The sequence below is a fragment of the Caloenas nicobarica genome, chromosome 2 (assembly GCF_036013445.1).
Source record: "Caloenas nicobarica isolate bCalNic1 chromosome 2, bCalNic1.hap1, whole genome shotgun sequence".
NCBI classification, from domain to species: domain Eukaryota; kingdom Metazoa; phylum Chordata; class Aves; order Columbiformes; family Columbidae; genus Caloenas; species Caloenas nicobarica.
This window is the reverse complement of record NC_088246.1, coordinates 1,296,491-1,314,329: the sequence shown is the minus strand read 5'-3', so window position 1 is coordinate 1,314,329 and position 17,839 is coordinate 1,296,491. Positions and strand designations below refer to the sequence as shown.

General features: G+C 62.9%; 1 protein-coding gene and 2 non-coding genes across 5 annotated transcripts; all 3 read left to right on the top strand.

Moving 5' to 3' along the window:
* The first annotated feature begins 258 nt into the window (after positions 1-258).
* Positions 259-17,839, top strand: MYO1G (myosin IG). 3 transcript variants are annotated; one of them, XM_065628687.1, is made up of 27 exons: positions 259-443; positions 803-867; positions 2,267-2,324; positions 2,639-2,709; positions 2,851-3,002; positions 3,118-3,277; positions 4,921-5,129; positions 5,211-5,304; positions 6,643-6,808; positions 6,901-6,954; positions 8,590-8,685; positions 8,761-8,871; positions 9,655-9,879; positions 9,952-10,097; positions 10,548-10,662; positions 11,204-11,374; positions 11,446-11,516; positions 12,792-12,866; positions 12,967-13,099; positions 13,889-14,055; positions 14,127-14,334; positions 14,952-15,175; positions 16,111-16,255; positions 16,336-16,440; positions 16,522-16,635; positions 17,301-17,455; positions 17,533-17,839. In XM_065628687.1, exons 6-27 carry the CDS (start codon positions 3,183-3,185, stop codon positions 17,687-17,689), a joined length of 3,036 nt encoding a protein of 1,011 aa, XP_065484759.1. In that variant the 5' UTR covers positions 259-443; positions 803-867; positions 2,267-2,324; positions 2,639-2,709; positions 2,851-3,002; positions 3,118-3,182; the 3' UTR covers positions 17,690-17,839. The 3 variants fall into 3 exon arrangements, with proteins under 3 accessions (XP_065484759.1, XP_065484760.1, XP_065484761.1); XM_065628688.1 differs by having other exon boundaries at positions 1,891-2,324; positions 2,851-3,277; XM_065628689.1 differs by lacking the exon at positions 259-443 and adding an exon at positions 497-538 and having other exon boundaries at positions 2,851-3,277.
* LOC135986362 (small nucleolar RNA SNORA9) lies at positions 573-705 on the top strand. Its single transcript, XR_010605883.1, has one exon. It is a non-coding gene; the product is annotated as a small nucleolar RNA SNORA9 (small nucleolar RNA).
* LOC135986361 (small nucleolar RNA SNORA9) lies at positions 2,041-2,173 on the top strand. The gene has a single exon (XR_010605882.1). It is a non-coding gene; the product is annotated as a small nucleolar RNA SNORA9 (small nucleolar RNA).

The following is a 17,839-nucleotide window of genomic DNA, read 5'->3' as shown; positions in this document are numbered from 1 at the left end:
CCGCGGGGAAGCGGCCCCGCCCACTCTCCCTCTATGCGAATCGAAAAGAGGCGGGTGGGATGCCCCCGCCCACTCGACTGGCCACGCCCACCCTGAGGGTTGGCTCCGCCCCCGCTCACCGCTAGTTGGCCCCGCCCCTCACCGTGGCCCCGCCCACCGCAGCTCCCGCGCATGCGCTGATCCCGCTGGAGGTGCCCCCTCCCCTCCACGCCGCCAGGTGGCGCTGCTCCGCGACGTCCTGCGCTGACGTCACACGCCGGTGCGGTCGGTGCTGTCAAGCATGGCGGCGACACCGGGTCGGGAGAGCAGCGCGGCCCGGGCCCATCCGCCGCCATCCGCCGTCATCCGCCGCCGGAGCCGCCCCGACGGACCAGGGCAGGAGCGGGGGCTCCCCGGGACAGCGCGGGACGGGGCGATTGTCCCTCAGCGGACCCCGCCGTGAGGTGCCGTGGGCGCGGTGCATGCCGGGATGGGTAGTTCCGCACAGGCCGCGTGTGGCCGCCGGGGCCTCCCCGGGGAAAACGGGGCTCACCGCGGGGTGCGTGTCCCCGGGTCCCCCCTTCCCTTCCCCTCCGCAGGCGTCCAGCGTGGGGGGGCCTGGCGTGGCCCCCGCCATTCCTGCAGCGCCTGCCAGAGCAGCCCCGGGACGGTTTGAGGCCCCTCCCCGCCATTCCGGGGGGCGGGTTATAGACACCCCGCACAGCCCCGTGTTCTGGGGGCGACGAGGGGCGGTGGGGGGAGCCCCGCGGGCTCCGGTCGCTTCTGGATCTGCTGATATCGGTGTCTCCTTCTCCACTTACAGGTTCTTGCCCTGACGATGGGTTTAGGAAACTGCGATGCGTGTAAGAAGCTGCTGGGAATGAGCAGGTGGGTTCAACCGGCCTGTCCAGGGGAGTCTGTGTTCTACACTCTCCCCTTGAGATCGTAATTAGCCAAAATTCTGTAATTAGCTCTACCACACCACTATAACCACTACATAAGCCTCTCTCGGGGCTGACATCCCACCCCAGAGCTGTGGCCCCACATCAGTTTGAGGTCCTGCTGCCGTGGGGCAGGAGCAGGTGACACCGTGGCCGTGACACCCGGCTATCATCTTGTCACCCCCCACTCCCCTGGTTGGGGAAAAATTTGATGAAATGTAACAAGGGCAAGTGTAGAGTCTTGCATCTGGGCAGGAACAGCCCCAGGTTCCAGTATAAGTTGGGGAACGACCTGTTGGAGAGCAGTGTAGGGGAAAGGGACCTGGGGGACAGCAGGGTGACCATGAGCCAGCACTGGGCCCTTGTGGCCAGGAAGGCAAATGGTACCAGGGGGGGATTAGAAGGGGGTGGTCAGTAAGTCAGAGAGGTTCTCCTGTCCCTCTACTCTGCCCTGGTGAGACCTCATCTGGAATATTGTGTCCAGTTCTGGGCCCCTCAGTTCCAGCAGGACAGGGAACTGCTGGAGGGAGTCCAGTGCAGCCACGAAGATGCTGGAGGGAGTGGAGCATCTCCCGTGTGAGGAAAGGCTGAGGAGCTGGGGCTCTGAGCTGGAGAAGAGGAGACTGAGGGGTGACTCATTCATGGGGATCAATATGGAAAGGGGGAGTGTCAGGAGGATGGAGCCAGGCTCTTCTGGGTGACAACCAGTGATAGGACAAGGGGCAATGGGTACAAACTGGAACACAGGAGGTTCCACTTCAATATGAGAAGAAACTTCTTCCCAGTGAGGGTGCCAGAGCCTGGACCAGGCTGCCCAGGGAGGTTGTGGAGTCTCCTTCTCTGCAGACATTCCAACCCGCCTGGACACCTTCCTGTGTAACCTCATCTGGGTGTTCCTGCTCCGGCAGGGGGATTGAACTGGATGAGCTTTCGAGGTCCCTCCCGATCCCTGACATTCTGGAATTTTCAGGGTGACAGCAACTGCAACTGATCCACTGAGGTTTCCCCGCACCAAATGGCTGGGCCTGGAGACCCTCAAAGGCAGCGGTGCCACGAGCTGCAGCATCATCCTGTCACTCCACCGCCTATTATTCGGCAGCGGCTGCCGGCTCGGCCGTTTCCGCAGGCGTCCAGCGTGGGGGGGCCTGGCGTGGCCCCCGCCATTCCTGCAGCGCCTGCCAGAGCAGCCCCGGGACGGTTTGAGGCCCCTCCCCGCCATTCCGGGGGGCGGGTTATAGACACCCCGGACACCCCCATGTCCTGGGGGCGACGAAGGGTGGTGGGAGGAGCCCGGCGGGCTGTGCCGTGTGCGGCAGTGCCGCTGATGCTGTTTTCTCCCTCTCCAGTTACAGGTTCTCACTCCGGCAATCTGGAAGGACACAAGAATCCACTGGGAATGAGGAGGTGGGTTCAACTGACCTGTCCTCTCATAATTAACCAAATTCTGCGTAATTAGCTCTGCCAAATGCAGGCACAAATGTCTTGTCCCCTCGTTAAGCCACCAAGTCTCTCAGGGCTGAAATCCCACTGCGGGGGGCCTGGGGTGACCCCTCATTCCAGTTTGAGGCCCACACGCTCATGGATGTGTAATTAATCCTGCTAATTAAGCATTCAGCCAAATGAGCGGCTCTTGCCTGCGGCAGTGAGGGTAGAGCTTCTCCTGTGTCCTGGGACAGGCAGGAGGCAGCAGTTTTTATTTATTTTTCCTTCAAATTTAGGTGAAAATCTGGTAGATCACCCATTTTTGGAAAAACTGGATGGCAGCTCCCGGAGAAGCTCACCACGCTCGGTAAGGAGGTTTGAGTTACTGGGCTTTACTGGGAATACCGGTGAGCGCTGATTTGCTGTGATAACAAGTGAAGTAGCCAAATTTATATCCTGGTGATGCCATAATTCTCATTTCTTAACGCTTCCCCTCATTCTTTTCCAGCTGGACGCCAGCGTGGGGTCCCCAGTCTGACGCTCACTCAGCTTGTCGTTCCCAAAGCTCCCAGTTACACCAGCCTTTTAACTGGGGATACTGGGATGACAACGGGTGATGCCGCCATCTCAATAAATAACCGATTTCCCACTGGGTCTTTGGTACGGTGACAAATTTGGGGATACCGTGGATTGGGCTGTCCCCAGCCCCGCGGGAGGTGACGATGACAGAGCGGGTGTTCCCCGTCCCCTCGCGCCTGCGCGGCGGGCTCGGCAGGTCGTTGGCGGCGCAGGAAACCGCCAGCGCAGCCCAGGGGGGAAGTGGGTGCCGGCGGGCGCGGCATGGCGGAGCTGGAAGGTCCCGAATTTGGCAAAGCCGACTTCGTCCTGCTGGACGAGGTGACGATGGAGCAGTTCCTGGAGAACCTGCGCCTGCGGTACGGGGCAAGGGGACACTGGGACAGGGGAACGTGGCGATGGCGACACCCTGAGGTGCCGCCACGGCATCTCTGGGCGTGGCGCTGGGTGCGGTGGGTGCCAGTGATGTGGTGTGAGACCCCACGGCAGCGCCCACGCCCTGGGGGGTACTGGGGTGGGGGTGATGGGGGCATTGGGGACCCCGAGTCCTGTGGGGGACACGGAAGCACCTGGCACCAAACCCCAGTGCTGCAGGAAGCGTCTGGGCGGTGCCTGCGCCTGGGGGGAAACTGAGGCACGGCCACGCCCGGGATGGGGTGGAGGGGTGTGGGGGTGCGCACCCCAAAACTGCATGTCCCACTCGTGGGTCCCCCACGCTTTCTGCCTGCTCCCGTACGCACGGGTGCTGCTTACGGGAAGAGCCGCTGCCCCATGGCATGGTGTTCTGTGGGGTCTTACCCTGCCCCACAGAAGGGCACCCCACAGGGTGCTGCCCCATAGCACCCCACTGGATGCCACCCTGCCCCATGGCACCCCACGGGATGTCATCCCACTCCTTGATGCAGCACCCCACAGAATGTGCATCTCACCTGATAGCACAGCACCCCACAGAGAATCATTCTGCCCCATAGCACAGCACCCTGCAGAGAATCATCCCACAGCTCAGTACTGTCAGAACGAGCATCCTGCCCCATAGCACAGCACCATCCTGCCCCATAGCACAGCACCTTCCTGCCCTTGGCACAGCACCTCACAGAGAACCATCCCACCTATAGGGTGCCATCCTGCCCCATGGCACAGCACCCTGCAGGGTGCTATCCCACCCCATGGCACAGCACCCCACAGTGTTCATCCTGCCCCATAGCACAGCACCATCCTGCCCCATGGCATGATCTGCCCTACAGAGCAGCACCCTGCCCCATAGCACAGTGCCCTGCAAGGTGCCACCCCACAGAGCACCATCCCACCCCATAGCACAGCACCCGACAGGGTACCACAGCAGAGCACCATCCTGCCCCACAGAACAGCACCCTACGGAGTGTCACCCCACAGAACCCTCCTGCCCCATGGCACAGGGTGCCACCCCACAGCCAAGCACCCTGCAGGTTGTCATCCCACCACCCCATGGCACAGCACCCTACAAGGTGCCACCCCACAGAGCACCATCTCACCCTATGGCACAGCACCCCACAGAATGTGCATCTTGTCCCATAGCACAGCACCCTACAAGGTGCCACCTCATGGCACAGCACCCCACAGGGTGCCACCCCGCAGCACCGTCCTGCCCTATGGAACACGATGCCGTCCTGCCCCACAGAACAGCACCCTGCAGGGTGTCACCGCACTCCACGGCACAGCACCCAACAGAGTGTGTGTCTTGCCCCATGGCACAGGATGCTGTCTCACTCCATGGCACAGCACCCCACAGAATGTGCATCCTGCCCTATAGCACAGCACCCTACGAGGTGCCACCCCACAGGACCTTCCTCCCCCATGGCACAGGGTGCCACCCCACAGCTAAGCACTCTGCAGGGTGTCATCCCATAGCACAGCACCCCACAGAGTCCCACCCCACAGCGCTGCCCTGCCCCATGGCACAGGCTGCCATTCCACCCAGGGCACAGCACCCCACTGCCTGCCCCACAGCCTCCCCTCTGCGCAGGTTCTCGCAGGGCCGCATCTACACGTACATCGGGGAGGTGGTGGTGGCGGTGAACCCATACCGGGCGCTGGCACTGTACGGTGCGCCGGTGGTGGAGCGCTACCGCGGCCGCGAGCTGTATGAGCGCCCCCCGCACCTCTTCGCCCTGGCTGACGCCGCCTACAAGGCCATGAAGCGCCGCGCCAAGGACACCTGCATTGTCATCTCAGGTAGGGGCTGGCAGTGATTTTTTTGGGGTGGGGGGCACCCTTGGGTGGGCAGCCTCACCCAGCCCCTGTTCTCCCCACCAGGCGAGAGCGGGGCGGGCAAGACGGAGGCCAGCAAATACATCATGCAGTACATCGCCGCCATCACCAACCCCAGCCAGCGTGCTGAGGTGGAGAGGTGGGTCCAGCCCCATGGCACCGTGGGGCGGGAGGGATGCGGGTTGAGGTACAGACCCTGTGACCTGCCAGCTCTGGGCTGGGGGGGAATCAGGGGTGTCCCATGCCTGTGGGGTAGTCTTTGGGGGCCCCATACATATAGAGAAGGCCTGGGGCAACTAGGGGTGCCCTATGCCTGTGGGGTGGTTCTGGGGTGCCCCATGGCCATAGAGATGGTGTGAGGTGACCAGGGTGCCCCATGGGGCTGTGGGGTGGGTTGACGTGGGTGCCCCATGCCTATAGGGATGATGTATGGCAACCAGGGGTGCCCCATAGCTGTGGGCTGGTCCTGGGGGTACTGGGGTGCCCCTGGCCATAGAGAAGATCTGAGGTGACCAGGGGTGCCCCATGGGGCAGTGGGGTGGTCCCAGAGGGTCCCCCCATGCCTATAGGGATGATGTGGGACAACCAGGAGTGCCCCATGCCGGTGGGGTGGTCCTGGGGGTCCTGGTGTGCCCCATGGTCAGAGGGATGGTCTGGGCTGACCAGGGGTGTCCCATGAGCCTGTGAGATGCTCCTGGGGTGCCCCATACCCATAGAGAAGGTGTGGGGCAGCCAGGCTGCCCCATGGCTGTGAGGTGGTCCTGGAGGGTTCTGGGGTGCCCCATGGAGCTGTGAGGTGGGAGAACCAGGATATTCCATGTCCATAGAGAAGGTGTGGGGCAGCCAGGGGTGCCCCATGCCTGTGGGGTGGTCATGGAAGGTCCTGGGATGCCCCATGGCCATAGAGTTGGTGTGTGGTGACCAGGGCGCCCCATGGCTGTGGGATGGTCCTGGAAGGTCCTGAGGTCCCCCATGCCCACAGGGATGATGTGGGGCAACCAGGAGTTCCCCATGCCTGTGGGGTGGTCCTTTGGGTCCTGGGGTGACCCATGGCCATAGGGATGGTCTGAGGTGACCAGGGGTGCGCCATGGGGCAGTGGGGTGGTCCCACAGGCTCCTGGGGTGCCCTATGCCTACAGAGAAGATGTGGGGCAACTAGGGGTGCTCCATGGGGCAGTGGGGTTGTCCTGGAGGGTCCCGTGGTGCTCATGGCCATAGGGATGGTCTGGAGTGCTATGGGGTGCCCCATGGCCAGAGAGATGTTGTGAGGGGGATCAGTGTGGCCCATGGACCTGTGGGGTGGGGTGAAGGGACCAGGGGAGCCTCATGGCTTTGGGGTGCTCCTGGGGCGCCCCATGGCCATAGGGATGGGGTGGGAAGACCAGGGGTGCCGTGTCCTGTGTCCATCTGTGAGGCTGCAGCCCTGTGGTACCGTGCCTCGCCGTACCGTGCCGTGCCATGCTGTGCCACCACCCAGGGTGAAGAACGTGCTGCTCAAGTCCAACTGCGTCCTGGAGGCCTTCGGCAACGCCAAAACCAACCGCAACGACAACTCCAGCCGCTTCGGCAAGTACATGGACATCAACTTTGACTTCAAGGGCGACCCCACCGGCGGGCACATCCACAACTACCTCCTGGAGAAGGTGTGGGCGGGGTTGTGGGCGGCACCATGGGCAGGTGGGTGCTGGTCTCACCTGGGCACCACCTGGCACCCACCCCCTGCTCCCTCTTCCAGTCCCGGATCCTCCAGCAGCAACCGGGAGAGAGGAACTTCCACGCCTTCTACCAGGTGGGATGGGATGGGAGAGATGGGACGGGATCAGGAGGTTGAGATGGGACAGATGGGGTAGGATCCTTGGGATGAGATGGGGATGGGATGGGGCCGGGGTGGGTAGGATGAGAAGATTGGGATGGGACAGAAGGGATCTGTGAGATGGGATGGGATGAGAAGGTTGGCACAGATGGGATAGGACAGATGGGATCCTTGGGATGAGATGGGGATGGGATGGATGGGATAAGGAAGTTGGGACTGGACAAATGGGGTCTGTGAGATGGGATGGGATTAGAAGGCTGGGATAGGACAGATGGAATCCTTGGGATGAGACGGGGATGGGATGAGAAGGTTGGGATGGATGGAAGAGATGTGGTGGGACGGGATGAGATAGAACAGATGGGATCTGTGGAATGGGATCCGTGGGATGGGGTAGGGCCAGGATGGATGGGACGAGAAAGTTGGGTTGGGATGGGTGGGATCTGTGAGGTAGGATCTGTGGGATGGGATGGATGGGATGAGAAGGATGGGGTGGAAAGGAGATGGATGGGATCCTTGGGATGGGATGGGGACAGGATGGATGGGATAGGAAGATTGGGATGGGAGAGGTGGGAACTGTGAGATGGGATCTGTGGGATGGGATGAGAAGGTTAGGATGGATAGGATGGGACAGATGGGATGGATAGGATCTATGGGATGAGATGGAGACAGGATGGATGGGACGAGAAAGTTGGGATGGGACGAGAAAGTTGGGAGGGGACAGATGGGACCTGTAGATGAGATCGATGGGATGGGAAGGTTGGGATAGATGGGTTGGGACATCCCTGGGATGTGATGGAGATGGGATGCATGGGATGAGGAGGTTGGGATCGATGGGATGAGATGGGGATGGGATAGACGGGATGAAGAGATTGGGGTGGGACAGGCGTGATCTGTGAGATGGGATCTGTGTGATGGGAACATTGGGATGGATGGGATGGGACAGATGAGATCCTTGGGATGAGATGGGGGTGGGATGGGGACGAGATGGATGGGACAAGGAGGTTGGGATGGATGGAATCTGTGAGATGGGATGGGGGTGGGACGGATGGGATCCTTGGGATGAGATAGGGGTAGGATGAAAAGGTTGGGATGGGATGGATGGGATCTCTAGGATGAGATGGCGATGGGATGGATGGGATCTATGGGGTAGGACCTATGGGATGGGAGTGGGATGAGAAGGTTGGGATGGGATGGATCAGATGGGATGGGCGGGATGGGACAGATGGGATGGTTGTGATCTACGGGATGAGATGGGGATGGGATGGATGGGGTGAAATGGTTGGGATAGGATGGATGGGATTGGATGGATGGGGTCTATAGGATAAGATCAATGGGATGGATGGGATGGATTGGATAGGATCAATGGGATGGATGTGATCTATAGGATAGGATCAATGGGATGGATGGGATGGAATGGATGGGATCTATAGGATAGGATCAATGGGATGGATGGGACCTATGGGATGGGAATGGATGTGGAAGGGAGGGATGGGGATGGGGCAAGTGGGATAAATGGGACAGCACATGGGGATGCAGACCCACACCGGCCATGCTGGGGGGACACCAGGCTGGGGTTCCCCGCCCTGTGGTGCTGACCCCCCTGCCCCCCAGCTGCTGCTGGGCACCCCGCCGGCGCTGCTGAGCTCACTGCACCTCTGCCGGGACCCCCGCGCCTACCGCTACACCCGGGAGGGAGCCCCGGCCTGCGTGAGTGTGGGGGGATGGGGACGGGGTGGGGGACAGGGGTGTCCCCAGCCCCTGACGCCCCCATCCCGTCCCCAGGAGGAGGACGCGGGCGGGTACCGCGCGGTGGAGGAGGCGCTGGGCGTCATCGGCTTCTCCCGCGAGGAGGCGGGGACCCTGTGGCGGGTCCTGGCGGCCATCCTGCTCCTGGTGAGACCCCGCGGCGGCCCCCCGCACCACTATGGTCCCCCCTGCACCAGTACAGCCCCTCTGCACCAGTATGCGCCCCCCCCCACCAGTATGGTCCCCCTTGCACCAGTACAGCGGCCCCTGCACCAGTACAGCACCCCCACACCAGTATGCCCCCCCCCACCAGTACAGCCCCCCTGCACCAGTATGGTCCCCCCTGCACCAGTACAACAGCCCCTGCACCAGTACAGCCGCCTCTGCACACGAGTATGCCCCCCCTGCACCAGTACAGCCCTCCTGCACCAGTACCGCCCCCCCACCCCACGCACCAGTATGGCCCCCTGCACCAGAATGGGCCCCATACACCAGTACAGCCCTGACACACACCAGTATGGCTTCTCCTGCACAGCAGTATGGGCCAATCCAGCCCAACGTAACCCAGCATGGCCCAGCACAGCCCAATACAAACTAGTATGGCCCAGCACAGCCCAATACAAACCAGTGCAGCCCAGGATGGCTCAGCACAGCCTAATACAAACTAGTACAGCCCGATTTAACCCAGCATGGTTCAGCCCAGCCCAATACAAACCACTACAGCCCAATACAAACCACTACAGCCCAGTGCAACCCAGCATGTCCCAGCACAGCCCAACTCAGCCCAGTACAAACCAGTAGAGCCCTGCATGGCCCAGCTCAGCCCATGGCACAGCAGGGGCCGGTGCCAGAACACCCCATCCCCTTCCCGGGGGGCTCCTGGGTGTCCCCCACCTGCATCCATCAAGATGGCTTTGCGGGGCACCCCAGGGCAACATCCAGTTCACGGCGGAGGGCGAGGTGACCACAGCGGAGGATGTGGCCGTGGTGGAGGACACAGCAGCAGTGATGGCACTGGCGGAGCTGACGGCCACGGCCCCCGAGTGCCTGCGCCGGGCGCTGCTCACCCGCACTGTGGCGGCCGGCGGCGGCGAGCTGATCGAGAAGGGCCACAGCCCCCGGGAAGCTGCCTATGCCCGGGACGCCTGCGCCAAGGTAGGGAGGGGACACGGGGTGACAACCCCCGCAGCACCCTTGAGTGGCCGTCACGCTGTCCCTTGTCCCCAGGCCATCTACGAGCGGCTCTTCTGCTGGATCGTGGGACGCATCAATGCCGGCATCGCTGCCCGCGGCTACGACGCTCGCCTGCACGGCAAGAGCACTGTCATCGGCGTTCTCGACATCTATGGCTTCGAGATCTTCGACACCAACAGGTGAGCTGGCCCAAGGGTGGGGGGGGACATGGAGGCACATGGAGGGGACAGGACCTGGGAGGGACATTTCAGGAGGATTTGGGATGGGAATGATGTGTGGAGGGGACAAGGGGACACCTGGGAGAGACACATGGAGGCAACAGGACCTGGGAAGGACACAGGGAGGTGACAGGGGTTGGGGGAAGTCATGGTGGGGGACAGGGGCCCAGGAGGGACCCATGGAGGTGACAGGACCCAGGAGGGACACATGGAGATGACAGGGCTTGAGAGGGACCCATGGAGGGAATGAGACACAGGATGGGGACATGGAGGAACAGGACCAGGAGGGACAAGACCACAAGGGACCCATGGAGGGACAGGAGCAGGTCCCCAGCAGGGCCATGGGGCAGGAGGTGCAGGGGACGTGGTGTGGGGCCGGGTGACAGTGGCTGTCCTGTCCCCCTGTCCCAGCTTCGAGCAGTTCTGCATCAACTACTGCAACGAGAAGCTGCAGCAGCTCTTCATCGAACTGGTGCTGCGGCAGGAGCAGGAGGAGTATCGGCGGGAGGGCATCGCCTGGCAGAGCGTGAGGGGACGGGGACATGGGGGGAGATGGGGAGGACAGGGGGGCATTGACTGGCAGAACACAAGTGGACACAGGGACATGGGGCCATCATCTGGCAGTGTGTGAGGGGACACAGGGACATGGTGGGGACATGAGGGCATCATCTGGTAGCACATGAGGGGATGGGGGAGATGTGGAGGCAAAGGTGGGGACATGGTGGGACATGGTATCACCTGGCAGAGTGTAAGGCAACACAGGGGGGCATGGAGGGACATGGGGACATCACCTGGCAAAGCATGGGAGGACATGGGGGACATGACTTGGCAGAGCACGGGGGGCTTGGGAGGGACACAGTGGGGACATAGGGACATTGCCTGGCAGAGAGTGAGCACCTTGGAGGGACGTGGAGGGGGACACGGGGACATCGCCTGGCAGAGCTTGGGGAACAGGAGGACATGGGTGACATCACCTGTCAGGGCCAGATTTGGGGTACACGGGGGCAATTCAGGGTGCCTCGGGGGGGGAAATTTGGGGTGCTCACCCCTCCACATTGCCCCCCCAGATCGAGTACTTCAGCAATGAGCCCATCGTGGCGCTGGTGGAGCAGCCGCACCGCGGGGTGCTGGCGCTGCTGGACGAGGCGTGCCTGGCCGTGGGGACCGTCACCGACCCCCTCTTCCTGGCCTCCATGGACGCCCGCCTGGGCCACCACCCCCACTACACCAGCCGCAAGGTGCGCTGGGGGGGTCGGGGGGAGCGGCGGGGGGTACATGGGTTGGGAGTTGACACCCCTGTGCCTCCCAGCTCTGCCCCACGGACAAGACCATGGAGTTCAACCGGGATTTCCGCATCAAGCACTATGCTGGAGATGTCACGTGAGGGAGATGTGGGGGAGCTGTGGGGCTCGGGGGCACCGTGGAGGACTTTGGGAGGGCTTGGAGAACCATGGGAGGGCAGTTGGGACCATGGGGCTAGAGGGGATCTTGGGGGTCTATGGTTGACCATGAGGCCTTGGAGAACCATGGAGAACCATGGTGGACCACGGGGGAGTGTGGGGGCGTCATAGGACTCTGGAGGTCTTGAGGGACCATGGGAGGTGGTTTGGGGTCATGGGGGACCATGGGGAAGGCACTTGGGACCAGAGGGCTAGAGAGGCTCTTGGGGGTCTATGGTTGACCTTGAGGCCTTGGAGAACCATGGTGGACCACGAGGGAGCATGGGGGTGTCATAGGACTCTGGGGGTCTTGACGGACCATGGGAGGTGGTTTGGGGTCATGGGGGACCTTGGGAGGGCATGGGGGGGCCACTTGGGACTGTGAGGCTACCGGGATTCTTGGGGGTCTATGGTTGACTATGAGGCCTCAGAGAACTATGGTGGAGCGTGGAGGGGTCATGGGAGTGGGAGGGGCTTGACAGGCCATGGGAGGTGTTTTGGGGTTGTGGGGGGACCATGAGGGACTGGCAGGGGGTCAGCTGGGACCATGAGAGTGTGGGTGACCATCAGGGACCAGGGACATCATGAGTGGCCATGTGGGGTGGAGGAGCCATGGAGAACTGTGGGGGGTTGTGGGTGGCCTTGGGGCCATGTGGGGCCTTGGGACGTCTTGGAGAACCATGGGGGGTTCTTTGGGACCAGGGGGCTAGAGTGGCTCTTGGGGGTCTGTGGTTGACCATGAGGCCTTGGAGAACCATGGCGGGGTCATGGGACTGTGGGGGGTTTTGAAGGACCGTGCAAGATGGTTTGCAGTCATCAGGGACCATTGGGCTATAGGGATCATGGGAACCATGGGAGACTGGTGGCGGGAGTCAGTTGGGGGCCATGGAGAACTATGGGGGACCGTGGGTGACCTTGTGGCCATGAGAGACCTTGGGAGCGCATGGTGGCCACCTGGGACCACTGAGGGCCACAGGAGCCCCCGAGGGACTATGTAGTGGCCTTGGTGGCCATGGGGCTTTGAGGACCCATGGGTCATTGTGAGGACCATGGGTGACCATGGGTGACAGGGTTGGGGAACTCTGTCCATGAGCGCTGAACCCCACAGCCCCATGGCCTCCATGGGTGTCCCCAGGGCCACATGTCACCTCTGCGTGGGGCTGGGTGGCCCCAGCAGCCCTTGGGCCACCCCCAATGTGGTGTCCCCATCCCTCAGGTACTCAGTGGAGGGTTTCCTGGACAAGAACAAGGACACGCTCTTCCAGGACTTCAAACGACTCTTCTACAACAGGTTGGGGACACAGGGGACACAGGCTGGGGGCTGGTTGCACAGCTGTGGGACGGGAGCGGAGTGGCCAGTGCTGCCAGCCCCACGCCAGTGCTGTCCCCAGCGCGGACCCAGTGCTACGTGCCATGTGGCCCGACGGCGAGCAGAGCATCACCGAGGTCACCAAGCGCCCACTGACTGCCGGGACGCTCTTCAAGAACTCCATGGTGGCCCTGGTGGAGAACCTCGCCTCCAAGGTAGGGGACCGGGGACAGCCAGGCATGTCCCTGCACCAATGTCACATGTCCTCATGGCAGGTGGGCATGACCCCAGCCCATCTTGGTGTGTCCCTGTGGCAGCTGGGCATGGCCTCAAGACACCTCCTGAGCCATCCAAGCCTGTCCCCAAGCCAGCCAAGATGTCCCTGTTCTAGCCTGTTGTGTCCCCAGCCAGCTAAGATGTCCCTGAGCCGTCCTAGCATGTCCCCAAGCCAACCAAGATGTCCCTGTGCCATGCAGACATGTCTCTGAGCCAGCCTGGTATGTCCCTAAGCCAGCCAAGATGTCCCTGTGCCAGCCTGGTGTGTCCCCAAGCCAGCCAAGATGTCCCTGTGCCATGCAGGCATATCCCTGAGCCAGCCCAGTGTGTCCCTGAGCCAGCCTGGTGTGTCCCCAAGCCAGTCAAGATGTCCCTCTGCCAGCCTGGCATGTCTCCAAGTCAGACAAGATGTCCCTGAGCCAGCTGAACGTGTCCCTGTGCCAGCCTGGCATGTCCCCAGCTAGCTAAGATGTCCTCAAGCCAGCCTGGAACGTCCCCAAGCCAGCCAGGATGTCTCTGTACCGGCCTGGCATGTCCCTGTGTCGGCCCGGCATGACCCCAAGCCAGCCGAGATGTCTCTGTGCCAGCCTGGCGTGTCCCCAGGCCACTCAGCCATCCTGTCACCATGCCACCCATGCCTGGTGCCTTCCCACCCTGCGTGTCTGGAGGCCCCCAGCCCTGGCCACCTGTGGTGCTGGTGCCAACGCAGTGCCACCATGTCCCCGCAGGAGCCCTACTACGTGCGCTGCATCAAACCCAACGACCACAAGTCCCCGACGCTCTTCGATGCCGAGCGCTGTCGGCACCAGGTCTCCTACCTGGGGCTGCTGGAGAACGTCCGCGTGCGCCGCGCTGGCTTCGCCTACCGCCAGCCCTACCACCGCTTCCTCCTGCGGTACCGTCCCCTGAACGCCCCCGGGACCCCCCAAATGCCCCTGCAGCCCCTCACCCCGCTCCGTCCCCCAGGTACAAGATGACTTGCGAGTACACGTGGCCCAACCACCTGATGGCCAGTGACCGGGAGGCCACGCAAGCCCTCCTGGAGCAGCACGGCTTCCAGGACGATGTGGCGTACGGTCACACCAAGGTCTTCATCCGCACCCCCCGCACCCTCGTCTGCCTCGAGCAGGCACGGGCGCAGCTCATCCCCATCATCGTCCTGCTGCTGCAGAAGGTGGGGGCACGCGTGGGGTGGGTTGGTTTGGTCTCAGCTCCGGGTGACACGGGGTTGGGGGTACACCTGGAGCTGCTGGTGGGGTCCTGGGGGGATCCATGGGGCAGTGTCCACCTTGACACCCAGCGTTGGGCAGGACACGGGTTTGGGGGACACCAGGGCTCTGCCGGCACCAGGAGCTGCTGATGGGGTCTGGGGGGGAATCCATGGGGCAGTGCCTGCTCTGATACCCAGCATTGGGCAGGACACCGGTTTGGGGGGACACCAGGAGCTGCTGGTGGGGTGTCAGGGGGGAATCCATGGGGCAGTGCCCACCCTGACCCCGGCACTGGGCAGAACATGGGGTTGGGGACACCCTGAGCTGCTGGTGGGGTACTGAGGGGATCCATGGGACAGTGCCCACCCTGGCGCTGGGCAGGACGTGGATTTGAGGGGATGCCAGGGCTCTGCCGGCACTGGGAGCTGCTGATGGGGTCTGGGGGGGATCCATGAGGCAGTGCCCACCCTGACCCCCAGCACCGAGCAGGACACGGGTTTGGGGGGACACCTGGAGCTGCTGGTGGGGTCTCAAGGGGGCCCATGGGGCAGTGCCCACCCTGACCCCCGGCGCTGGGCAGGCCTGGCGCGGCGCCCTGGCACGCCGGCGCTGCCGACACCTGCGCGCTGCCTACACCATCATGGCGTTCTACAAGCGGCAGAAGGTGAGGGCGTACCTGCGGGAGCTGCTGCGGCGCTTCCAGGCCGTCCGCACCCTCCCCGATTTCGGCAAGAGCGTGGCATGGCCAGAGCCACCAGCAGTGCTGGCGCAGTTCCAGGAGGCCAGCCAGCGCCTCTTCCGCAGGTACCGGCCTGTGCCCCGCTGGCGTGGGGACGGGGGACAGGGACATGCACATGGGACAGGGATGGGGACACGGGAACATGGGACAGGAACATGGGTTGGGAATATGAGATGGGGATATGGGATGGGAACGTGGGATGGAGACAGGGACATGGGACAAGGACACAAGATGGGGACGTGGGACAGGGATGTGAGATGGGAACATGGGATGGGGACAGGGATGCAGGACAAGGACACAAGATGGGGACGTGGGATGTGGACATGGGACCGGGATGCAGGATGGAGTTGCAAACAGGGACAGGGATACGGGACAAGGATACAAGATGGGGATGTGGGATGTGGACATGGGACAGGGATGCAGGGTGAGGACATGGGGATGCAGGATGGAATCACAAACAGGGACAGGGACATGGGACAAGAACACAAGATGGGGATGCGAGACAGGGACGTGGGATGTAGGATTGGAATGTGGGATGGGAACATGGGGTGGGGACAGGGACACAGGACAAGGATTAAAGATAGGGCTGAGGACATGAGATGGAGATGAGGGACAGGGATGGGGATGTGGAATGGGAACATGGGATGGAGACGTGGGTTGAGGACATGGGGTGGGGATATAGGATGGAGATGTGGCATGGGGACATGGGATGGGGTCAGGGACATGGGACAAGGACATGGGATGGGGATGTGGTACAGGGATAGGGATGTGGGATGGGGATAAGGACAGGGTTGGGGACACGGGATGGGGACAGGGACACAGGACAAGGACACGAGATGGGGATGTGAGGTGGGGAAGTGGATGGGGATGTGGGGTGTGGGACAGGGATGGGGACATGGGATGGGAATGTGGGGCAGGGGTGTGGGATGGGGACACGTGGGTGGGTGCATGGGATGTGCTCGTGTGACGGTGACATGATTGCACCGAGTCCCCCCCGCAGGTGGCGGGCACGCCAGATCGTGAAGAACATCCCCCCGTCGGCCATGGGGCAGCTCCGCGCCAAGGTGGCCGCCATGGAGGCGCTGGGGGGGCTGCGGCGGGACTGGGGCTGCCAGCGCAGCTGGGCACAGGACTATCTGTCCTCGGTAAGGGTGGCTTCGGGGTCCCCTGGAGTGTCACCCATGCCCCACGCCGTGGTGACACCCCCTGTCACCGCTCCCCCCAGCCTAGCGAGAACCCAGGACAGGCGCTGCCCTTCGCCCGCCGCGTCCAGAGCCTCAAGGACAAGGTGCATTTCAGCTCCGTCCTCTTCTCCTGCCATGTCCGTAAGGTGAGTGGGGGGGATCCTGCTCAGCCACCACATCTATGTCACCTCCCCAGCGTGTCCCCTCACCTGTCCCTGTCCCCACAGATCAACCGCTTTGGGAAGAGCCGGGACCGGGCCATCCTGGTGACAGACCAGCACCTTTACAAGCTGGACCCGCGGCAGCAGTACCGGGTGATGCGGGCGCTGCCCCTCAGCTCTGTGAGTGTCCCCAAGCCCACCGTTGTCCCCAGACCGTGGTGGGGGGCGGGGCCACCCCCTACACATTGTCCCACTCCCACCCGGAGGTTGGACACTCCTCCATGGTCCCCATGGCCACACACCAGGGCTGTCTGCAGTGGCACGGGGAGGTCTCCTAGGACAGAGGTGGGATGATGTCCCCACCATGCTGTCCCCACCGTGCTGTCCCCACCATGCCAGCAGTGCTGTCCTCACCGTGCTGTCCCCACCATGCTGGCAGTGCCATGCTGTCCTCACTGTGCTGTCTCCACTGTGATGTCCCCTCTGTGCTGTCCCCACCATGCTGGCCATGCCATATTGTCCCCACTGTGCTGTCCCCACTGTGTTGTCCCCACCGTGATGTCCCCTCCACACTGGCCATGCTGTGCTATCTCCATCGTGCTGTCTGCACTACGGTGTCTCCACCATGCTGTCCCCACCACGCTGTCCTCACCGTGCTGTCCCCCACTGTGCTGGCCATGTTGTGCTGTCCCCACCGTGCTGTCCCCACCACACTGTCCCCACCACACTGTCTCCACTGTGCTCACTATGACACCTTGGCCACACTGTGCTGCCCACGCCGTGTCCCCACTCCCCCCCGCCCCGGGCAGCCCTGGCCGCCGCGGTGACCCCGGCTGTCCCCGCAGGTGTCAGGGCTGAGCGTGACGAGCTGCGGGGCGCAGCTGGTGGTGTTCCACACGCGCGGGCAGGAGGACCTGGCCGTGTGCCTGCACCGCATGCAGCCGCCGGGGGACAACCGCGTGGGCGAGCTGGTGGGCATCCTGCTGGAGCACTGCCGAGCGTGAGTTGGGGGGCTGTGGGCTGCGGGGGGGGTCCCCGTGACCCCCACACGCCTCCATTGACATTGGGGTGTCGCAGGACTAAGCGGGAGCTGCAGGTCCGGGTGTCTGACCGTGTCCAGCTGAGCCTGGGTGGGCGCCGGCGGCTGCTGATGGTGGAGACGCGCCTGGATGTGCCCACCCCTGATTTTGTGAAGAGCCGCGACGGCTTCGTGCTTTACTGGCCCGGGAAATGACGGGGGGACAGCTCTGTCACCACCCCCCACCCCAGCTGTGTCCTGCCCCCACCCTGCCCCACTCACTTAGGACCCTGTGACCCCCAACCACGTGTCCCCATGGACTCCCTGGGACAATGCTGAAGCTTCTGTGTGTGTTGGGAATAAAGA

Bases quoted from the DNA above. Each gene is read 5' to 3' on its own strand.
- MYO1G (XM_065628687.1), top strand. From the start codon at position 3,183: ATGGCGGAGCTGGAAGGTCCCGAATTTGGCAAAGCCGACTTCGTCCTG. The intron at 8,872-9,654 runs GTGAGACCCCGC...GGGGCACCCCAG, and splicing joins TGGCGGCCATCCTGCTCCTG to GGCAACATCCAGTTCACGGC. The intron at 14,056-14,126 runs GTACCGTCCCCT...TCCGTCCCCCAG, and splicing joins TACCACCGCTTCCTCCTGCG to GTACAAGATGACTTGCGAGT.